Source organism: Leptonotus elevatus, chromosome 18 (assembly GCF_054856555.1).
Source record: "Leptonotus elevatus isolate MCC_2025b chromosome 18, RoL_Lele_1.0, whole genome shotgun sequence".
In the NCBI taxonomy this organism is placed as follows: Eukaryota; Metazoa; Chordata; class Actinopteri; order Syngnathiformes; family Syngnathidae; genus Leptonotus; species Leptonotus elevatus.
In genome coordinates this window covers 4093408-4112249 of record NC_141256.1, presented here as the reverse complement: position 1 = coordinate 4112249, position 18842 = coordinate 4093408, and the positions used below count along the sequence as shown (strand labels likewise).

The 18842-nt window shown below is 38.6% G+C and overlaps 1 protein-coding gene across 3 annotated transcripts in view; it reads right to left on the bottom strand.

The window, feature by feature from the left end:
- disp1 (dispatched homolog 1 (Drosophila)) overlaps positions 1–18842 on the bottom strand; it is a 72108-nt gene that overhangs the window by 13056 nt on the left and 40210 nt on the right. For 2 of the 3 annotated variants that reach the window (XM_086060702.1, XM_086060703.1), the window contains 2 exons: positions 8028–8746; positions 40–69 (listed from right to left, as the gene is read on the bottom strand). In XM_086060702.1, coding sequence (XP_085916828.1) covers positions 40–69; positions 8028–8707 — 710 coding nt within the window. In that variant the 5' untranslated portion in view covers positions 8708–8746. Of the gene's footprint in view, positions 1–39; positions 70–8027; positions 8747–15333; positions 15504–18842 lie in introns of those variants that run through there. The other variant, XM_086060704.1, reaches the window with a different exon arrangement.

The following is an 18842-nucleotide window of genomic DNA, read 5'->3' as shown; positions in this document are numbered from 1 at the left end:
AGACCATCAACGGGAGACTTCGATTTTGGCAGGCCTTACCTTTTGGGGAAACGAAAGGGCCATGCAGGGCTGAAAAAGAAAATGAGAGATAAATAACATTTACATTTTGATGTCAAGCAGCGGCCAATCCCCAAAATATTGTGCAAGAGTTTGGAGGAGGAGAGAACTATTTATTTATGATGCCAGGTGACCTTTGGCTCCCAACATGAGCAGCAGCAGATACACTGCAGTACGAAGTGTGTAGTGGAAAACATGAAAACTATTTGTTCTGGCAATATTGAACAAACTAGCCTTAGCAAATTTTTCAAACATTATTAACTCATTCACTTCCAGCCATTTTCACTGAAGCAACCCCCTTCACTCCCGGCTATTGTACTGGATTTTGACTGATATTGCAAGGCCCACAGAATATTGTGTTCTATTGCTATCAAAACATGGAACCTACCAAAAGAAAGATTAGAGTCTCTTCTTTCATCAGGAAAAAAAGTATATTTGTATCTTATTCCATTTTGCAGCAATTAGCATTAGAATATAGCTAAGTTTCATCATTATTCACAAACCTGTTGAACACACTGGAGAAAATAGCTTTTTTTGCAACATGGCCCTGGTCTCTTACACTCTGCTGCCACCTGTTGGCCGTTTTTTGTAATCACTACCATTGCTTTAAGCACCCTCTTCAGGTCAGCGGCTGCATCAAAGCCTAAATAATAATAAAACAAACTTAAAAAATGTATAAATAAGTTTTGGGGACTATGTCAATATTTAAAATAGTTTTTAGACGTTTTGGGGAGCAAATGAGTTAACAGTCTCCCTAAAAGACAACTATGGAAAAACGGCTTTAAGTTATTTCCAGGGAGACATAATCTTGCTGTCACTTTTGGAGAAAAAAAACTAATGTAGTGAACTTAATTGAGAAAAAATGTAATTTAAAACTTAATTTTAGTCAACGTTTGAAAAAAATCCACATGATCCATATTGTGAATATCAAAAACATTACTTGCTATATTATAGTAATGCCATGTTTGAGCTTTTTGCAAATATTATGTGATAGATTAGATACAATAGGACTCCATTATTGAAAAACGGTCAGATCGCTCCAAGTTGTTCCCCATCCAACTTCTGCCTCTCTTTCCTTTCCCTGGCTTCTGTCTTAGTTTTCTTTCTCTATGTAACGTTCACTGTTTTTCTGTTTACCTGCAGGAGTCTTTCTGGATCACTGAGCTAATTAATAAGGTAAACACAGGCCACTGGCAATTCACTCATCACTGCTGACAGAGCAAAGAAACTGGAAAAATGTTGGGGGTGGGAGGGGTGTAATGGAGCGTGTGTGAGAGTATGGCAATTTGTGTAAGCCCTCCTACACCAAATGCAGATTATCATGAGAATTGTGGTTACCGGTAAAAAACAAACAAAAACAAAACAATGATTCTAGACCCCAAAAGACAAACAATGATTGCTGAAGCTTGTAAAATGATCAAGATTAAGTCATTTATTCTGTGTTTTGGTTGTAACAAAGACTCCCCAATCATGGGTGGGTTTAGAAAGTAATCACAACTTTACTTTGTAAAAATGAATGACAATGATGGCAGATCATTAGCGGCAGTAAAGTCAATGGACCAAAAAGGCAATGAACAATGAGCGAACAAGTGAAAACGAATTAAGTACGTCAAGTCCACTAATCATTTTGTTCTTCAATTTAGAAAGCACATAATTGTGACCTTGTTTAATACGTTTTAAAAACCGTGGCTGAATGTGGAACGTTCACTGCCAGACAGGTGGGCAAATATTCTATGAAACAGGCCTTCAAGCAATTAGTGTCAGCAATAAGGCCTCCCTAACCCTGATTTGAGTCTTGCTGGAACGCTGCACATGATTAGCTTTTGAGCAAGCCAAGAAATAGGCGACGTGCACCTATTTAAAAAATGTCATTACAAGAGTAGACAGAAAAACATGGCCCAGGGCCAGACAATTAATACACTAGTGCCAACTGTTTGAAAGCCAGTCAAGAAAGAAATTAATTACTCAACAGAAACAAGTTATTATTTGTTTTTGCTACACAACAAAACATTGTTTTAAATCAGAAAGTAGTTCTGTTTCAGTGTTTATCAAACAATTTGTGGGGAGGTCCCTTGTGTTTTCAACAGACTTAAAGGGTAAGTCAACCTAAAAAAAAAATCTAGACAATAATATGTTCTTTGCAGCCCCTCTAGTCTAAATACAGTATTCTGGTTAATATTGCGTTAGTGGAATATGAGTTAGGCAGCAAAATCCAGTAGGTTTTATCAATATCAGAAGGCGGCCATTTTGCCACTTGCTGTCGAGCAAAAAAGACATCCCAGTTGCTCAGGTCTAGGGAAACAGCCAATCACAGCTCATCTTCAGAAAACAGGTGAGCTGTGATTGGTCGTTGCCTGAGCCCTGAGCAACTGTGATGTCATCTTCAGCAAGTGGCAAAATGGCCGCCCCATGAGATGGATAAAAATGACTGGATTTTCTGGCATAACTCATATTTAACTAATGTAATATTAATCAGAATGTCATGTTTAGACTAGTGAGGTCAAATATAACATATTATTGTCAAGAAATGTTTAAAGTTGACTTCCCCTTTAAGCAAACAAACACAAATTGCAGTTGTCATATTGCAATATTGGTGGACAGTGTTGCCAGATCGGTGGCACACATGGCACAAAAAATAACTTTTCTTTCAAAAGCAAGACACACTACATAAACAATGACTTCAAAGTCAAGTCGAGTCAAGTGTTTGCCAAGCAAATCGCAAGTCATAACATTAGCGACTTAAGTCAGCTTGAGTCCAAGTCATGTGACTCGCGACTGAATGCATTGTGGGTGTAAGTGTTGAGTAGTGTTGCTATCAAGTTTGCTATGAAAATGGCAGGGGGAAAAATGCAAAATATAAACATTAAGATGAACACAGGAAGTTTTAAAACTGTTTTTGTTGAACATAATGGCAACCTATTCTGCATGATGTGTTCAGGCATCACTAGAACATTTCAAGACTTCAAATTTTCAGCCGCACTTGTGTTCACTCAATGCAAACATCAGCCAGGAATTTACAAAGGGGACTGACACAGTTGCTCCCAAAATTTATAAAGGACTCGTATCAACTTGCTTGGAACATTGCACAGGCTAAAAAGCCATAAAATGGAGGGGAGTTTGTCAAAACATGGAAACGAGATCTAGGAACCATGGCTGGTAAAATGAAACCTAAGACAATATTGTTTTCAATTTGCGGCCCCTTCAAGTTCAGCTTTATTATGCTCACCCCTACCATTTACATGTTCCGACATTTTCCTTCAATCTTCACACACCATGTTCTTCTCCCTCTCTGTAAGCCCCGTCATATACTAGCATGAGGGACAAAACTTGTAAAGATATTCATCTTAAGAGTAAACACCTGTGCTGGACCATAAAGGCAGGATCAAAGAGTGACGTACTGTCAACATTCTCATTTTTCAGCAGCTAGCCAGGCCGCAGCGGTACCCCCCCCCCCCCCCCCCCCCCCCTGTATCTTGCTGCTTCTGGCTGTTTAAGTCGATCACTGCAGTCTCATGAGCATTTTGTAGATAATCTGTAAAGTGTCACCCTTTAATTACAGTTACCGTAATTTTTCGAGAATAACATGCACTCAAATATCATACGCATCCTGAAAGTAGCCCTTCAAAAGCTAAATTTGCTTTGTACTCAAGAATACTATGCCCTATGTTATTCTAACCGCGCTTTCGCCATCACTTCTGACTGTAAATTGTATTTATTTTACAGCGTATGGCATACAAACCACCATTTTGTTCTGCATTCTGATTTACTAATGGAGAACCTGTTCTCAAATATAATCGAAGATGGCATTTCTGTTTATAAGAATCTTCTCACCCAGAAGAAAAAACTGCAACAAAAACTACCCATAACCATGTTTAGCACTGGAAAAACTTAAAAATACCTGCACCAAGGCCTTTACTGGAAAATTATGCTAAAGCAGAGCGACGCTAGTACGGAAAGGCACGGTCAGAAGACAGGGAAATACACGAGTCACTATTAATAATTAGTGTTGTTCCGATACCGTTTTTTTGGCCACCGATTCCCAGTTTTGCAGTATCGGCCGATGCGATACCTATTTTTTTTTCTCAACATGAAAAACCTGGCCTGCCATTGGTTCAGAACATTCAAGGGCCAAAATGATATCTTGGCTTGGCATGCAGTGAACACGTCACACATCAGTGAATGTCGTGCATGAGCAAAACACAAGATGCTGCATCCAAAGTCCTACATTAGCGTTGGAAATAATGGCATCGGCATGTTACCACAAGTAGCGTTATTCTGATACTGTTTTTTAGCCCCCGATACGATTCCGATACTACATTTTCCTTTTTCCGATACGCTTCAAAATCACCCCCTTCAAGCGTAATTTTTTGGGGCGGATTTCTAACGTCTACATTCAATTTTATTTTCGCATTTCTTGAAATTTTTAATAAAAATGGGTGGATGGAAACCCCACTACTGTTCTAATGCAGCACCGGTATCAGAACTATTAATAATTGTCCAACATGGTACATTATTAAAATGAAATTTGACATTTCTAAAAGTTATCTTTTCTTTTTCCATTTTTTAGGATAACATTTATACCAGGCACAAATAAGAAGAAAATGGATGAATGGACAAACATTATTATTTATTTATTTTCTTAAATAAATGTTAAATATTTTTGCCTCAAAACAAGATTTGACCTTTGGTTTTTATTACATAAAAGTACTTAATATTTTAAATCTACAACAGTTTCAGCTTGGAGAGTGTGTAAATAGAGAAATGTGAGAAAATGTTAATGGCTGTCTTAGAAAAGTGTATTAAGTGTGTGGTGACTGGTTTTAAAAAAATGCTGGCAAAATTGAGTTTCAAAGCCTTGTTTGGTATCAGGAGAAATACAGAAAATGCCAGAAAGGGGAAACAAATATACCATAGAATTGCTTTCAACACTGAGGACTGCTGTCATAAAGTTGAGTTGATATAGAATGAATAACAGTACTGTGGAATTTTTCTAAATTAATGTATAATTCTAGTACTGTACATCCACCTTGCTAACGACTCCTACTGTGCCAGCAGGGTCCACTGCTGCTCAATAATCAATCCACATTATGCTACTTCAAGCAACTCTGTCCTGCAGTGGATATTTTGGGATACAGAGGTGTTACAAGCCTAATTTGGAACAGATTATAGACCCAGTACAATGGTCATGGGATCCATGTTGCTGTTCTGGATGATCCCAAAGCATGAATTACACACTTTGACCAAACGTTCTTGCACAGGATGAACTCGCACCTTCCGTCAACCAACCCAAAAAAGTATGTGACAAAAGGATTACTGTTATCTCACAAAGCATGAATCTAAACTTGTGGTTTAGAAATTTAAACTTCAGATGAACATGAGTGTGAGTGGGCTAAGTCAAATACTCCACCTCAGACCACGGAATGAGAATGATCACTTTGTTAGCTGGTGCAGGGTCACCATGCAGGTAAGAGCAGGTCTGTGTGACCTCAGGTGCAACTGTATCAGACAACCCCCCCCCCCCCCCCCCCCACACACACACATTTGACTTGTTCTACCCACTTACACCCACCACCCCCTACTTATTCCGCACAGAATCTATCATAACCTCTCATGTAAAGCCTTGGAACTGGCTGTGGCTCAAGTGCATACTTAACCCTTCGGGATCATGTACCGAGGGGATTTGCTTGGCTTGGGGAAAAAAAATCCCACTTCACATAAATTTATGGTCAGTGTTTGTGCTTATCAACACAATTTTACTTTGCCATTGAGCAGACACATACAGTAGCTGTGTTTTAATTAGTTGTGGTCTGCGGATATCTTTCATGACCCTTGACAGAAACGTTGGCACGCATTCACCGCCCGATAGACACCAGCTTAAAAAAAGATTCCAAAGATCCAATGCCACATCTGTTCCCCATTCACAAGAGGGATGAGAATTTGTAGAGGGGGAGGGGTGTGTTATGGAGGTAAAAGAAAGTAAAAGAAAACTGAGGAAAGCATTGATTAAATGTATGAAAGAAAAAGCCATAGCCCACACAGGAATGAATATGTTCTACTATACAAATCCCATCTTGCAACACACCCTAAAATGTTCTTCCAGAGTTAGAAAGTAAGAATAAGAGTAATAAATAAATAAAATGAAGCTAACATAAAAATGAGCGAGCACATAAGTAAATAATTATCTAAAAAATGTATCCCACTGCATCCCCATCTTCACAGCACTGGTAAATATAGGATTATGCAAATTATTATGGATGGCATTAAATGGTCCCAGTTGCAGATGCGGTGATGGGATGTGGTTTGAGAGGAAAAGTCAACTCCCTCCTCACTAAATAAGGGTTACTAGGAAAAACAGGAAGGTTTTGCCAGCAAATGACTTTAAAGTCAAGTCAAACATATATTCTCTAATATGCTCAATGCACCTCCACTAGTCTAATACACGGTATTCTGATTAATATTGCGTTTGTGGAATATGAATTCAACAGCAAAATTCATCTAAGGAGGCAGCCATTTTGCCACTTGCTGTCGACTAAAAATGACATCACAGTAGTGTTAATTTCATTAACAAAAAATAAATGAAAATATTTTCGTCAACACACAATTCATCAGACGAAAATTAGACTAGACTTCCCTCATTAATAAACAATAACTGGGACTACATAAGTATGCATTTTCGTCGACTAGAAGACCAGACGAAAATTTACTTCACTTAACAAAAACTGGACTAAAATCTACGGACATTTTAGTTCATAAACAAAGACAAAGATTATTATATGATTTTAACAGGAGGTGGATTCAAGTGAAAGGTAAAACAAAAACAAAAAAAGTAAATATAGTTAATCCAAAGGCTATAACGTTCCAACAATAATGTTAATCCGATCGCTAACTAATGCTGGCTAATTTACTAGCTCGTAGAATGGAGCCATAGTAACTACACTCGTTGATATACTGTGAAGATGTTTTTTATCAAAAAGATGAGAACATTTTTATGTGAAATGGTTTTAGTTCCGAAATGTTCAACATTGTCTGCTAACAAAACAGGGGTAAAATGATTGTCCTGACTAAAACTAGACTAAAGTGTTGACAGTTTCTGTTGACTAAAACTAGATGAATGCAAGTATGTTTTCTTGGACTAAAATAAAGACTTAAACTAAAAGTTGACTAAATAAAAACGGGATGAGGTTGACTAATTATAATAACAAGTGTGATTTATACTGAACTAAAACTGAGACAAAATTTAAAAATGTCTGATAAATTAACACTACTTCACAGTTCTTAAGGGCTCAGCTTGTCACATGACCATACCCAGTAAACAGGTGAGCCATGACGGTCGTTACCTGAGCGAGCCCTTAGTCACTGTGATGTCATTTTTAGTCAACAGCAAGTGGAAAATGGCTGCCTCTTGAGATGGACAAGAACAGGTGGATTTTTCTGCTTAATTCATATTCCACAAATGAAATATTGATCAGAATATGCTGTGATTAGATTAGCATGCGTGCGCACACCACAGTTTTTTTTATTATTATTCTTGAGCATACAGAAGGCTTTGATGCCTCTGAACTGTAGAGTACGGGTCAGCAGGGTATAAGAGAATAAGCTCTTTTTGCCAGTGTTTTCAACAGATTTGTGAGTAATGATGGAATTTAGTTATATTCTAATGCTAATTGCTGCAAAACGGAAACAGATACAAATATACTTTTTTCCCTGATGAAAGAAGAGACTGTAATCTTTCATTCGGTAGGGTCCATGTTTTTGTAGCAATAGAACACAATAATCTATGGGCCTTGCAAAATCAGTCAAAATCCAGTAAAGCAGCCGAGAGCCAAGGGGGTTGTTTCAGTGAAAATGGCTGCGAGTGAATGTTATTTATCGAACCTATGCACAGGCGGGATGTAATCGCAAACCGGGCCGGGAGTTTGACACATAGACAAGTAATAAGGAACAAAAAACAAAAACACCATGACTCATACCTAATTCCAGTAGGATGTGTTGAACTCTGGAGGTGCTCCTGCCAAGGTTGGTGACTGTGATGGTGTAGACAAAGTGGGGTGGTAGGGTGTGTAAGATGTGGCCTAGGGTGTGAGTAAGTGCAGGCAGGTGTACAACAAGAGCAGGGGAGGGGGCTCCTGGCATGAGGAACCAAGCCAGGCCCATGCCCCGTGCCTGGAATCTGGAAGCGAGGGCAATCTTGCTGACCGCAGGAGCAGCAAAAGGAATGGAAATGACACTGCTGGCAGCAGAATGGTGAGGGCTGGAGACAAGGGGAGGACGGGGACGGGGCAGATGAAAGGTGGCGTTTGGATAGTGTCTGAGAGTCTGTGACATTGGGGGAAGTTGCACTGGCAGTCGGGTGGGGGAGAGTCCTCAAAGTTCCGTTCTGTTTGACAACTTCACCGTTTTGGGTTGGTCTGTTTGTTCTCTGGACGTGTGATCTTGGCTTCTTTTGCAGCTGTCTACATGCTGCATTCCTAACTGAGGTTTCTTCATCTGCCTCAGCTGTAAGGCCATCACCATTTGAGGCAGCTGTGATAGGCTCCTGGACATTGCCGTCTGGTGTACTGGGATTTGAAGGTGCATTTCCATCGCCACAGAGAGGATGTCCTTCACTGCTGGGGGCCAGAGGGTCATCAATCGCGTCGCTCAGGGCCATTGTCCTCTCCCAATGGGCCTGGCTGGAATCCTGTCAATCCTGATGGGTGGAGAAAAAAACAGAAAGACATAATAGGTTGGTTTGGTTCTCCAAGTATTTGAGCAGTGCCTTCTCTAAACCATAAATTAAGTATGGGAGTAGTATGTATGGGAGTATGTAAAAGCACAGCTCTCCACTGATTTGGGGATTATCTGTCAGTTAAAAACAGTCATTTTCTTGGAGACTTTAAGTCATTTCCAGGACTGCACGATTTAACTAACCTTGCCAGCAAGCGGAATTCTCACAGTATTTGTTCACAAATACTACAAGGATCTATCTTGTACTGCTCCCGCTGATATGTTCGCGACCGACCTTTTCAGGTTGGAGTCGGACCAATCAGGCGCTGTTTAGGGCAGGATAGGCTGTGATGAAACCAGGACGCGCCGACGCCGCGGAAAAGAAACAAAACTAACAGACGAATGGACGCTGCAATTTGTTGAATGTTGAACAGCGAGAGGCGCTTCGAGCATTTTTATCTAGTAAAGATGTTTGTGTTTTTTTCTTTTTCCTAATATGAGACAGAAGACATTTTCATCCGTTGCGGCGATCGATTAAAACAATGTGCACAAGATGCCGCATCGTCCAATCAGCTCGAAGTATTGTACAGAATGTCACGCCTTTCCCGAGCAGTCCCAGATTGATAATGTGAAGAACTCTCGAGTGAATCACAGTTATCAACCTGGCTATTGCCAGGTTACGATTCACAAGCCAGGAACAAAAGCATCATGAACTTGGATTTAGTACAGATAACTGGTTTGGAGTTAGAGGGCTAACAATAATGTGGAAAACAAAACATTCATGATATTGTATGTTGCACATCAGCCCTAATGATTTCGTATTCATTTCAAGGAAAAGATTTAAGAGTAGAAACTGGAATGTTGTCAGCAATTTTAGCATAGGTGTGGGAGGGTTCTCGGCACATTTTTATTTTTGAGGTTAGGCATCAACTTCTCACAGCAAAATCGCCAGTGTTAAGAGTGTTAAATCTAACTCTACAAAAGTGTTTGTGTGTGTCCACACCAATGAGTGTAAATCTGACACTTTTAAAAGTGTTACTTATTTTCACATTTAACCAGTGTTACTCCAACACTGTGTAGTGTTAAAAATGTACACTGGAAAACACTGAGTAGTGTTGAAAGTACTCTACAGTAGTGTTAACTAGTCTTAAACATTTAAATCTGACAAACTACACTCAACTCTGGTGTTTAAACACTTGAGTGTATTGCACTAGTGTCAGTGTTAAAAACTTAACTCAAACTACACTTAACTCTAGTAAACGATACTTCATTTATGTAGCGTTTTTCCTCCTTACAAGGCCCTCAGAGCGCTTTACATTTTTGACTACTGATGACACGGCATCTGGAGCAACTGGAGGTTCAGTATCTTGTTTAAGGATACTTTGACATAATCACACTGGCTTGGGATCAAACCCACGGTCTCAGGGTTGCGAGATGACCACTCTACCACTGAGCCACAACTGCCCAACAGCAACAACTGGATGTATTGCTATTGAAATGTCAACAGCGCACTGGAAAAATTGGAAAGTTTCTCCTTCACCAGAAATGAGGGTGTCGTCAATTTAATACTCAAGGTGGTGCTATTCAGGTCACACCAAACGTCCGCCCCTACACTCAAGGAAATGTACTCTGACAGTGTTAAAATAACACTGCTTACTGCATATTTGATCGAACATTGGAAATTTAACACCGACCGATTTGTTGTATGGTTTTTTATTATTTATGGAAGGTCTCCGAATAGCAGGATTTACTGTACCTGGTTATAAGGTGAGACTTAAAAAAATTATTGAGGTTGAAAATTCATTCTGCTCAAGTATGCTAGGAAGTAAGGGTGTGAATTGCCTCGTACCTGGCGATCCATATTACGATTCATAGGTCACGATTCGATACCGATTAACCATGATACGAACCTTTAAGTCGATTATTGCGATTTTTTTTTTTATTCAAAATTTTGCAAATACTAATCAGTAGTCATAGACAAATGAAATTTCATGTAACACTTGTGATATTGTTTGACTTTTCTAGATGGTGCTCTTGGTTTAAAATGGCCAGCTAGCTAAACAGCTAACCAAACAGACAGACAGACAAATGAAGCTTTATGAAGCACCTGTGAAATTTTTTCACTCCTCTAGATGGCACTCTTGGTTTAAAAGCTAATCTCAAGTAAGATATTTTGTTGAATATTTCCATCAAAATTGTATGTTTAAAAATCGATTTGGCCGCATATTGAATCAATACTAGAATTGTGCACGGTAATATCGCGATATATCGCCGAAACTATTTTTTTTTAACACCCCTACTAGGAAGTAACATTACTGAAAGTAAATAATTAACACTCAAAACACAGGTTTGTCTCTTGCGTATCCCAAATTGACCCAGACAAGCCTTACTCATAAGAGGCAGGCCATGTGTCCAAACGAAAATTTTAGGCCGAAAATGGCAAAAATGTGCATTTGCGGCATTCGGCCGAAAATAAAATTCAAGCCAAAAGGATATGGCCGAAATAGGATGTTGTAGTGACGCAAGCAAAAAACAACAACAACAACAACAACAAAAACGCTGCAAGCGTCTGTTTGAACTAAACACGAAACACGGGAGTTGAATTAATTATAATAAATGCAATGATAGTAAAAAATGTGCATAATTTTCTTTCCCTGTGTTTCGGTTTTCGGCCAAGCATTTCTCCTTTTCGGTTTCCGGCCCAAAAATTTAATTTCGGTTCATCCCCAACTTAAACCCTTTCAAACTAAACCTGTAGCTTTTTGCTTTTTAACCGGCTCACTGTCATGAGTGAAGTTAAGCGCCAGAGACTCACTATTAACTAGACAAAGTGCAATTTCTGGAGAAATTGCGTGGGAATGCTGAAAGCTGAATGCTAAAATGAATGTTATGAAGTAAAAAGAAAGATACATTATGTGAAAATTACAAAGTAATAATTGTAGTAGAAAGATAAATGAAGAAAAATAACATAAACTGCAATCTGACTAAGGTGGAATTCGAACCATTGCCTCCTGTTCACCAGTCAAAGCGCCGCTGCACTAGCTGAAGAATTGTCCAAGCGGGGTTTGAACCTAGGTCCTCTGTGGTGGCAGGTAATTGCTCAAACCACTGAGCCATTGCTGCCGTATAAGAATCTGTGACATTGTATACAAGTGTAGTGAATATGTCAGTATATACTGAAAGCTTACGTTGAATTTGAATTTTGAATATAGAATGGCATAAAAACTTATTAATGATGAATGACATTAAAATGGCTGTGAAATAATTTGACAATGATTGTTATTCAAAATCGCATTTGTACTAAATTGTGGTCCAAGCAGGGTTTGAACCTAGGTCCTCCTTGGTAATTGTTCTAAGCACTGAGCCATTGCAGCTGTAGAAGAATCTGTGACATTGTATATAATTGTAGTGAATATGTCATAATCCTTTTGAACACAATTGCTGCATGTAAATATCACACATACTAATAATAATAATATATAGCATAAACTGTGTATTTCTGTGCAACTGAACATCCAGCCTCCAATACATGCCTTGGTGATATTAAAAGCCTTCAATTAGAGGTTGATGACGTGGAAATTCTCAGATGATTCAGACCTAAATTATAACTGTGGTGCTTTAAACAGGGCATGTCACTGCTGGATGTAACGTCTTAAATAAATCTTGGCATGTCAAAGAAGGGCACAATTTTTTATATTTTTTAAACCTGGCACTGCATGACAAAAAAAAAGAGCTGTGGCTTACACTTGCTCAGAAGGTTGAAACTCTACGGCTGCATTGGGCTTCTTGGCTTGCAAGGCCACTCCCATGCTACTGACACATGTTGAGAGAAATACACTGTTGGTATCGCTTGCTGTGGTCATTGTGATTTTCCTTCTGCCATAGACTTCCTTTTAAAACACAAAATGGTGACATGCACGCTTGTGTCTGTACATAAACACAAACAATCCACTGCAAATCAAAATTAGAGCGAAAGAATAGACCATTTAATATGGTACATTTAGCTTCTCATGTCTATCAAAAGCAGACATCTGAAATGAAACATTTTATAAAGATTAGTCACCAAGCCATAAAGTAATGAATAATCACCCTTATCACATCTGCCCTGCAAATTAGTGCTCAAAAAATTAATCTAATCTGAATACCAAGCAACACATCATCATGTTGCCCTGCCTTTCATGTCAAACTAACAAACTACCTGACAAATGCGTTACATGACACCTCAACAGTTAGTGAGTATGGGGTGACGGCCAATCAGGTCGGGTTAAAGGACCAGAGAACTTTCAAGTTCTGTGCCTGAGGTTAGAAGAGCTGAGGATACTGAGGAAAACCCAGATGAAGTCATTTGTTAGGCTTCTACAGCCGTCAAGCGCCTGTAATGACTTTTACAAAGGGTTTAGAGATTTTAGGTGATTGACGACAATAATAATGCTTCGGATTTAAAAAATATGCCAGCACCGACGATAAGGCCTGGCATGTTTTTTATTGCCATTGAGGAAAATGAATGATCAATTAATCACATTCATTGTTATTTAATAATATATTTCAAACAAATACTTCTGAATTGTTGTTTGGATGGCAGTGTTGTTTTGAGCAGATGTAGCTGAACTGCTCATGTCATTGTCCTTTAGAGCACAAACTAGTCAGACTCAAATAACCTATTTTGGTTGCAGAATGGTTCATCAAAATCCAATTTCACATGATCATCAGAATTTGAAACGATTTGAACGAACAGGTGTGTACATAAATGGTGCGCATGCGCAATGTTAATTGTCACATTTGCGTTAGATTTGATTGTCTTGTTAGTGTGTTTTTGCATTCCAAGAATATCACAGCCATAAATGTCTGTTATTGCAGCTCACATCAGTGATTGTGAACAGGGCAGCTCAGTCAAAAAGTCAAGTTAACAGCCACAACCGTGACATCTATGTACAATATTACTTGTGAGGCTTTTATTTTGAAGTTTGCATCGCAGCATGTTAGTTGCATATTGTAAACAACCGTTAAAGGGGCCGGCTTGACACATGGAAATGAACAAAGGGACATTTCAACTCAAACCGTTGCAAACATGGTCAATGTGTTAAATCAATTAAGGTAAATAAGAATTTAATGTCTTCTTTTTTTTTTATAAAACAGTAAATTGTATTGCTACTTTTGTGGCCCTAGTGTAGTTTGTTCTAAAAATTTAAATTAAAAACTGGTTAAAAATATATAATCAGTCACATAAAAATGATGTCTCTCCACATAACATTAAATCACCATTTAATCAACATTTACACAAAAACATGTCTAAATTGCCCATATTTTTAAAAAATATATTTTTAAGGCGCGTGACAAATTGTACAGTTCTGATTGTACATATAGGATTTGTGTTAAATTATTTGAATAAAACAATCACATATAAACTAGACATGATATAAAATATTCGTAACTCGTTTAGTATAACCTACTCCGATGGGAATGAGGCCAAGGTGAGCTTTTCCCCTAACGCAACATAAAGCCAGGCTGAGATAGTTGAAGGGATTCCCAAAAGTAAGTGGTTAGCAATGACGCAGCTGATGACGAAGAATCTTATCAACGGTATCTCATGTGAGATTTATGATCAGTGGAAGTGCAAGTGATTGCGACACTTTGGGCTACAAGTTGAGGCAGCTGGCATCCCTAATATGCAGTAATTACCAGGTCTCAGTCAGGAGATGGTTAATACACACAGCTCACATCAACATGCAGCACTCCCCACTAGATACATACAGCTTGACGTACTCTTTGACATGTTTCTAGTTGTCAGGAGATACTATGGACATATTTGACCCCGCAGTCCACCCCCAAGGGTCGCCTTTTACAGCTGGGCTGTTTAACATACCAATCTAGGCAACAGCACTGACACTTAAGGTTGTGGTTGCGACTTTTGGCTTGTCCCATCAGAGGCAAACACACCTTGGCAAAATATTCTTTTTTAACGCAATATTTTTGTGGGATTTAATTGAGGGGAACAGACATTTAAATATACACCTACACTCAAACTGAAATAGGGTGCAAGGAAGTGTTGCCACGAAAACTCAAAGTAGCGCCCTGCCACCACACAGTCACACAAACAATGTGTATAAACCTTTTGCAGTAAAATAAAGCAACAACGCTAGTTGAGTGTGAACTGTTGGGATTGTGAAGTTTGGTTGACAATATTTTGGAGATTAAGAAAATAAAGTTTTGTGTTTGGGAAGGGGTGTTTTTTCAAATTACTAATACAATCTAAAACGAGTTTGTAAAACTATTCCACTTAAATCCTAATCTGCTCGGCTCACGCTTCCTTCCACTTCCACAAACAATTAAATGGATAGCCAGATAAAAAAGAGCGCTTCATTTTTTTTTTTTTACGATTAAGCGTGATAGTTGTGCAACATCAATATGAAACAATACCACATTCACAAGCTTAAAATAGACACTAACATCTATCTACACAGCTTCTGTGCTCATTTACTTATCCTTTGGGAGATTGCCCAGTTCAAAACAGCGCTACAAGAAGCGAAAAGCAGCAAATGAAACACACGCCACTGTTGCTTCACAACCTACCGTGTGCGGTGCGGTGTTGGGTTCGTCCCAACGTTTGGTCCTCGCAACGCGCGGCGCCTAATTAGCGACACCAAAAAAGTCCTCCCGTGCAGCGCAAATTTTCGCAGACTGAATAAACAACGACGGCCCGGAAAGACAGAAGCATGTCAGACGAGAAACGGCAGTGTGTCCACACACACACCACCTTTTTCTCGGGAGGGAGTGAGTGAGGCAGGCTGGCAGGAGGCGGTGGGCTGGGACTGTCGAGACCGCAACTCACTGATAGGACCGCCTCAGTCTCGGCTTTAACCCGCTCACTGCCACGCAAATCAACCCACCGGGCCAAAGCATCAATCAAACGTGCTATCTTCGATCCTCCTGCGCATTTGCAAGTGATGTTAACGCCGTATGTAGGGCTATATCTTAAAAATTATGTTTACATTTGAAGGCGCATTCATTATTCCTGAGTAGTACATTTTTAGTAGTTAATTGTTATTATTCATATTATTTGTTGCACTGTTGGATGAAAAACATGTTAATAGTTTTCCTCTGTTCAATATATGTTTTCATTTTGCTTAAAAAAAATCTAATGTTAATACAATGTTCAAATACTCTGTAGTTATCTTATTTGTATGACGGCGGATTTGCCCCCCCCCCCCCCCACATATATATACTTTTTTTTTTTTTAGAGGGTGGGGGCAATGTTCCGAGAAAAAAAAACTCGCAAATAAAACTCGTGAATTTGCAAACTTTATAAATTTGCGACTTTATAAAGTGTAACATTTGCGAGTTTCTTAACTCATTCACTCCCAGCCATTTTCACTAAAACAATCCCCTTCACTCACGGCTGTTTTAGTGGAATTTGACTGGTTTTGCAAGGCCCACAGGATATTGTGTTCTTTTGCTATAAAAAACATGGAACCTACCAAAAGAAAGATTAGCGTCTCTTCTTTCATCAGGAAAAAAAATTACATTTACGTTTTGCAGCAATTAGCATTAGAATATAGCTAAATTTCATAATTATTCACGAATCTATTTAGAATTCTGAGTAATTGAGGGGGTTTTCAACATGGTCTTGGTTAATTTCCTATGCTCTGCTGCCACCTGCTGGCCGTTTGTGTAATAACTACCATTTCTTCAACTGTTCTTTGCAGTTGAGAAGCTGCATCAAAGCCTTCTGTATGCTCTAGCATAAAAAACAAAACAAATGTTTTTTATAAATACATCTTTGGGACACTTAAAACATATAAATTAGAACGTATTTATACGTTTTTGGGAGCAAATGAGTTAAGTGGCAGACTTGCGAGAAAAAAACCTCAGAAATTTACGAGAAATACACATAGCGTATAGCTACTATAGTCTAATGTGAGGATTCGTTGGTGGTTAATGGAACACTGCTTAAAAATGAAAATGCAGGATGGAGACTGATTCATTCTTAATTTAAACTGTACCATGATATGGTTAAAGCCATTATTATATCCTTATTTGAAAACCCGACCGAAATGTATTGGCACAAACATCCAAGTAGTAGGCTATGTGTATTTCTCTTAAGTGGCAAATTTGCCACTTTATAAAATCGCAAATTTAGGATTTTTTTCTCGCAAATTTGCGACTTTATAAAATGGCAAATTTTGGAGTTTTTCCTCTCAGAATATTGTCCCCGCCCTCTAAAAAAATATATATTTATATGTGGTCCTAATACGCCGTCGTATATTTGTCAGTACAGATGCAACAAAATTGGCAATTTAAAGGGATACTTGACTTATTGAGTCATTTTCAACAGTAAGAAGATCATATTTTGTCAATAATTAATGTGATAACTTCATTATTTTCCATGTAGAATTAATACCTTTAAAAACAAATGTTTTCCACTTGCTGTCGACCAATCACTGCTCAGTTTGCTGACCAAACCCAGAAAACAGGTGAGCCATGATTGCTCGTTACCTACTTCCTCAGCACAGGTGATGTCATTTTCAGTCGATAGCAAGTGGGAAAAATGTGTTTTTAAATGTATTAATTGTATATGAAAAATTTTTTTTGAAGTTAATTCTGGACAAAATATGAACTTTTTATTGCTGAAAACGGCTCACTGAGTTAAGTATCCCTTTGGCCGGCAAAATCCTTTCTTTTTTTTTTCATCACATAGGGCGGCCATTTTGCCACTTGCTGTCGACTGAATGTGACATCACAGTTGCTCAGGGCTAAGCTAAAGACCAATCATGGCTCACCTGTTTGAGATGGATAAAAACGGGTGGATCTTGCTGCTTGGTTTATATTCCACAAACACAATATTAATCAGAATGCCATGTTTAGACTAGTGGGGGCACATGGAACATATTGTAAACATTTTTGAGTTAACTTCCACAATATAAAAAAAAAGAAAAAGTCATGATAGTGATCAAGATTTCTTTTTTTTTTTAATAGACTACTGCCATCCAACTGCAAAATGGAATGACATAACCAGGAAGCTGGAATAGTGTACCAGAACATCTGGAACCAAATATATATAATAGAGGTCCCAGAACCAAGATGGAAGATATCACCAAATGTGGCTGAGAACAACCAGGCCAAGATCCTGTGAGACTTTGTAACAGTCATTTCTTGTAGTACAGTATATTTAATTTGTTATGGCGATAGGGAACTCCTTTGACCTTTTAGTACACTTTTTGGCATGGACACGGATGGTCATGTGTACAAGACTGCTATGGTCTCGCAAGTGACACGTGGTAGCGCTGAGTATTTTTTTTGTCTACTAAGTATGTACATGCGGAAATTCAAATTCTTGAAGTTTTTTCTCCCTTTGGCTATCCAACAGCACTTGCCCATGGCTAGCTACCTCCCCACAGCCTATACCACCACAACAACAACCCCATCCAATGACATTCCCAGGCCTCCAGCACATCCTGGGTGTGTCCCGGGGCCTAGGTTATTATAAGTTTTGGAATTTTCCTTTTAGTTAGTTTTTATTTTATGAGTTTTTTTGTCTGTTTTAATTAGTTTTCTACGACGGCGTATTAGAGGGTGGGGCAATATTCTGAGAAATAATAGTCGCAAATTTGCCACTTTTAAAAGTGTCAAATTTGTGAAAAAAAAAATTATGAGAACTAACGTAACGTACTACTCGACTGTTTGTGCCAATACTTTTTGATCGGGTTTCCAAATAAGGATATAGTAATTGAGATTACTATATGATGTTAAGCATTCGCTCTTTGAAGCGTTGTGTAAGGTCACTGGCCAGCGACAAAGACGCCTTATTTTGCGAAGGTCCACACCCGGACGATCAAGCATTTAAGTTAATTTGTTAAAATATTTATATATTTACTTGTACATTTATGTTTCCAGAATTATTATTTACACATTCATACATTTTGGTATTTCTTTTCTACAAATATCTAAGTTGATGTGTCGAATCGGCTACTCTGTTATTCACTAGCATTTACCTTAAGTATGCTAGCATCTGATTGGTTAGTGTTAGTCAGCTGATAGGGGATCAGGAAGTGTTGTCGCTCTAACTGCGGTGAATGACGAGT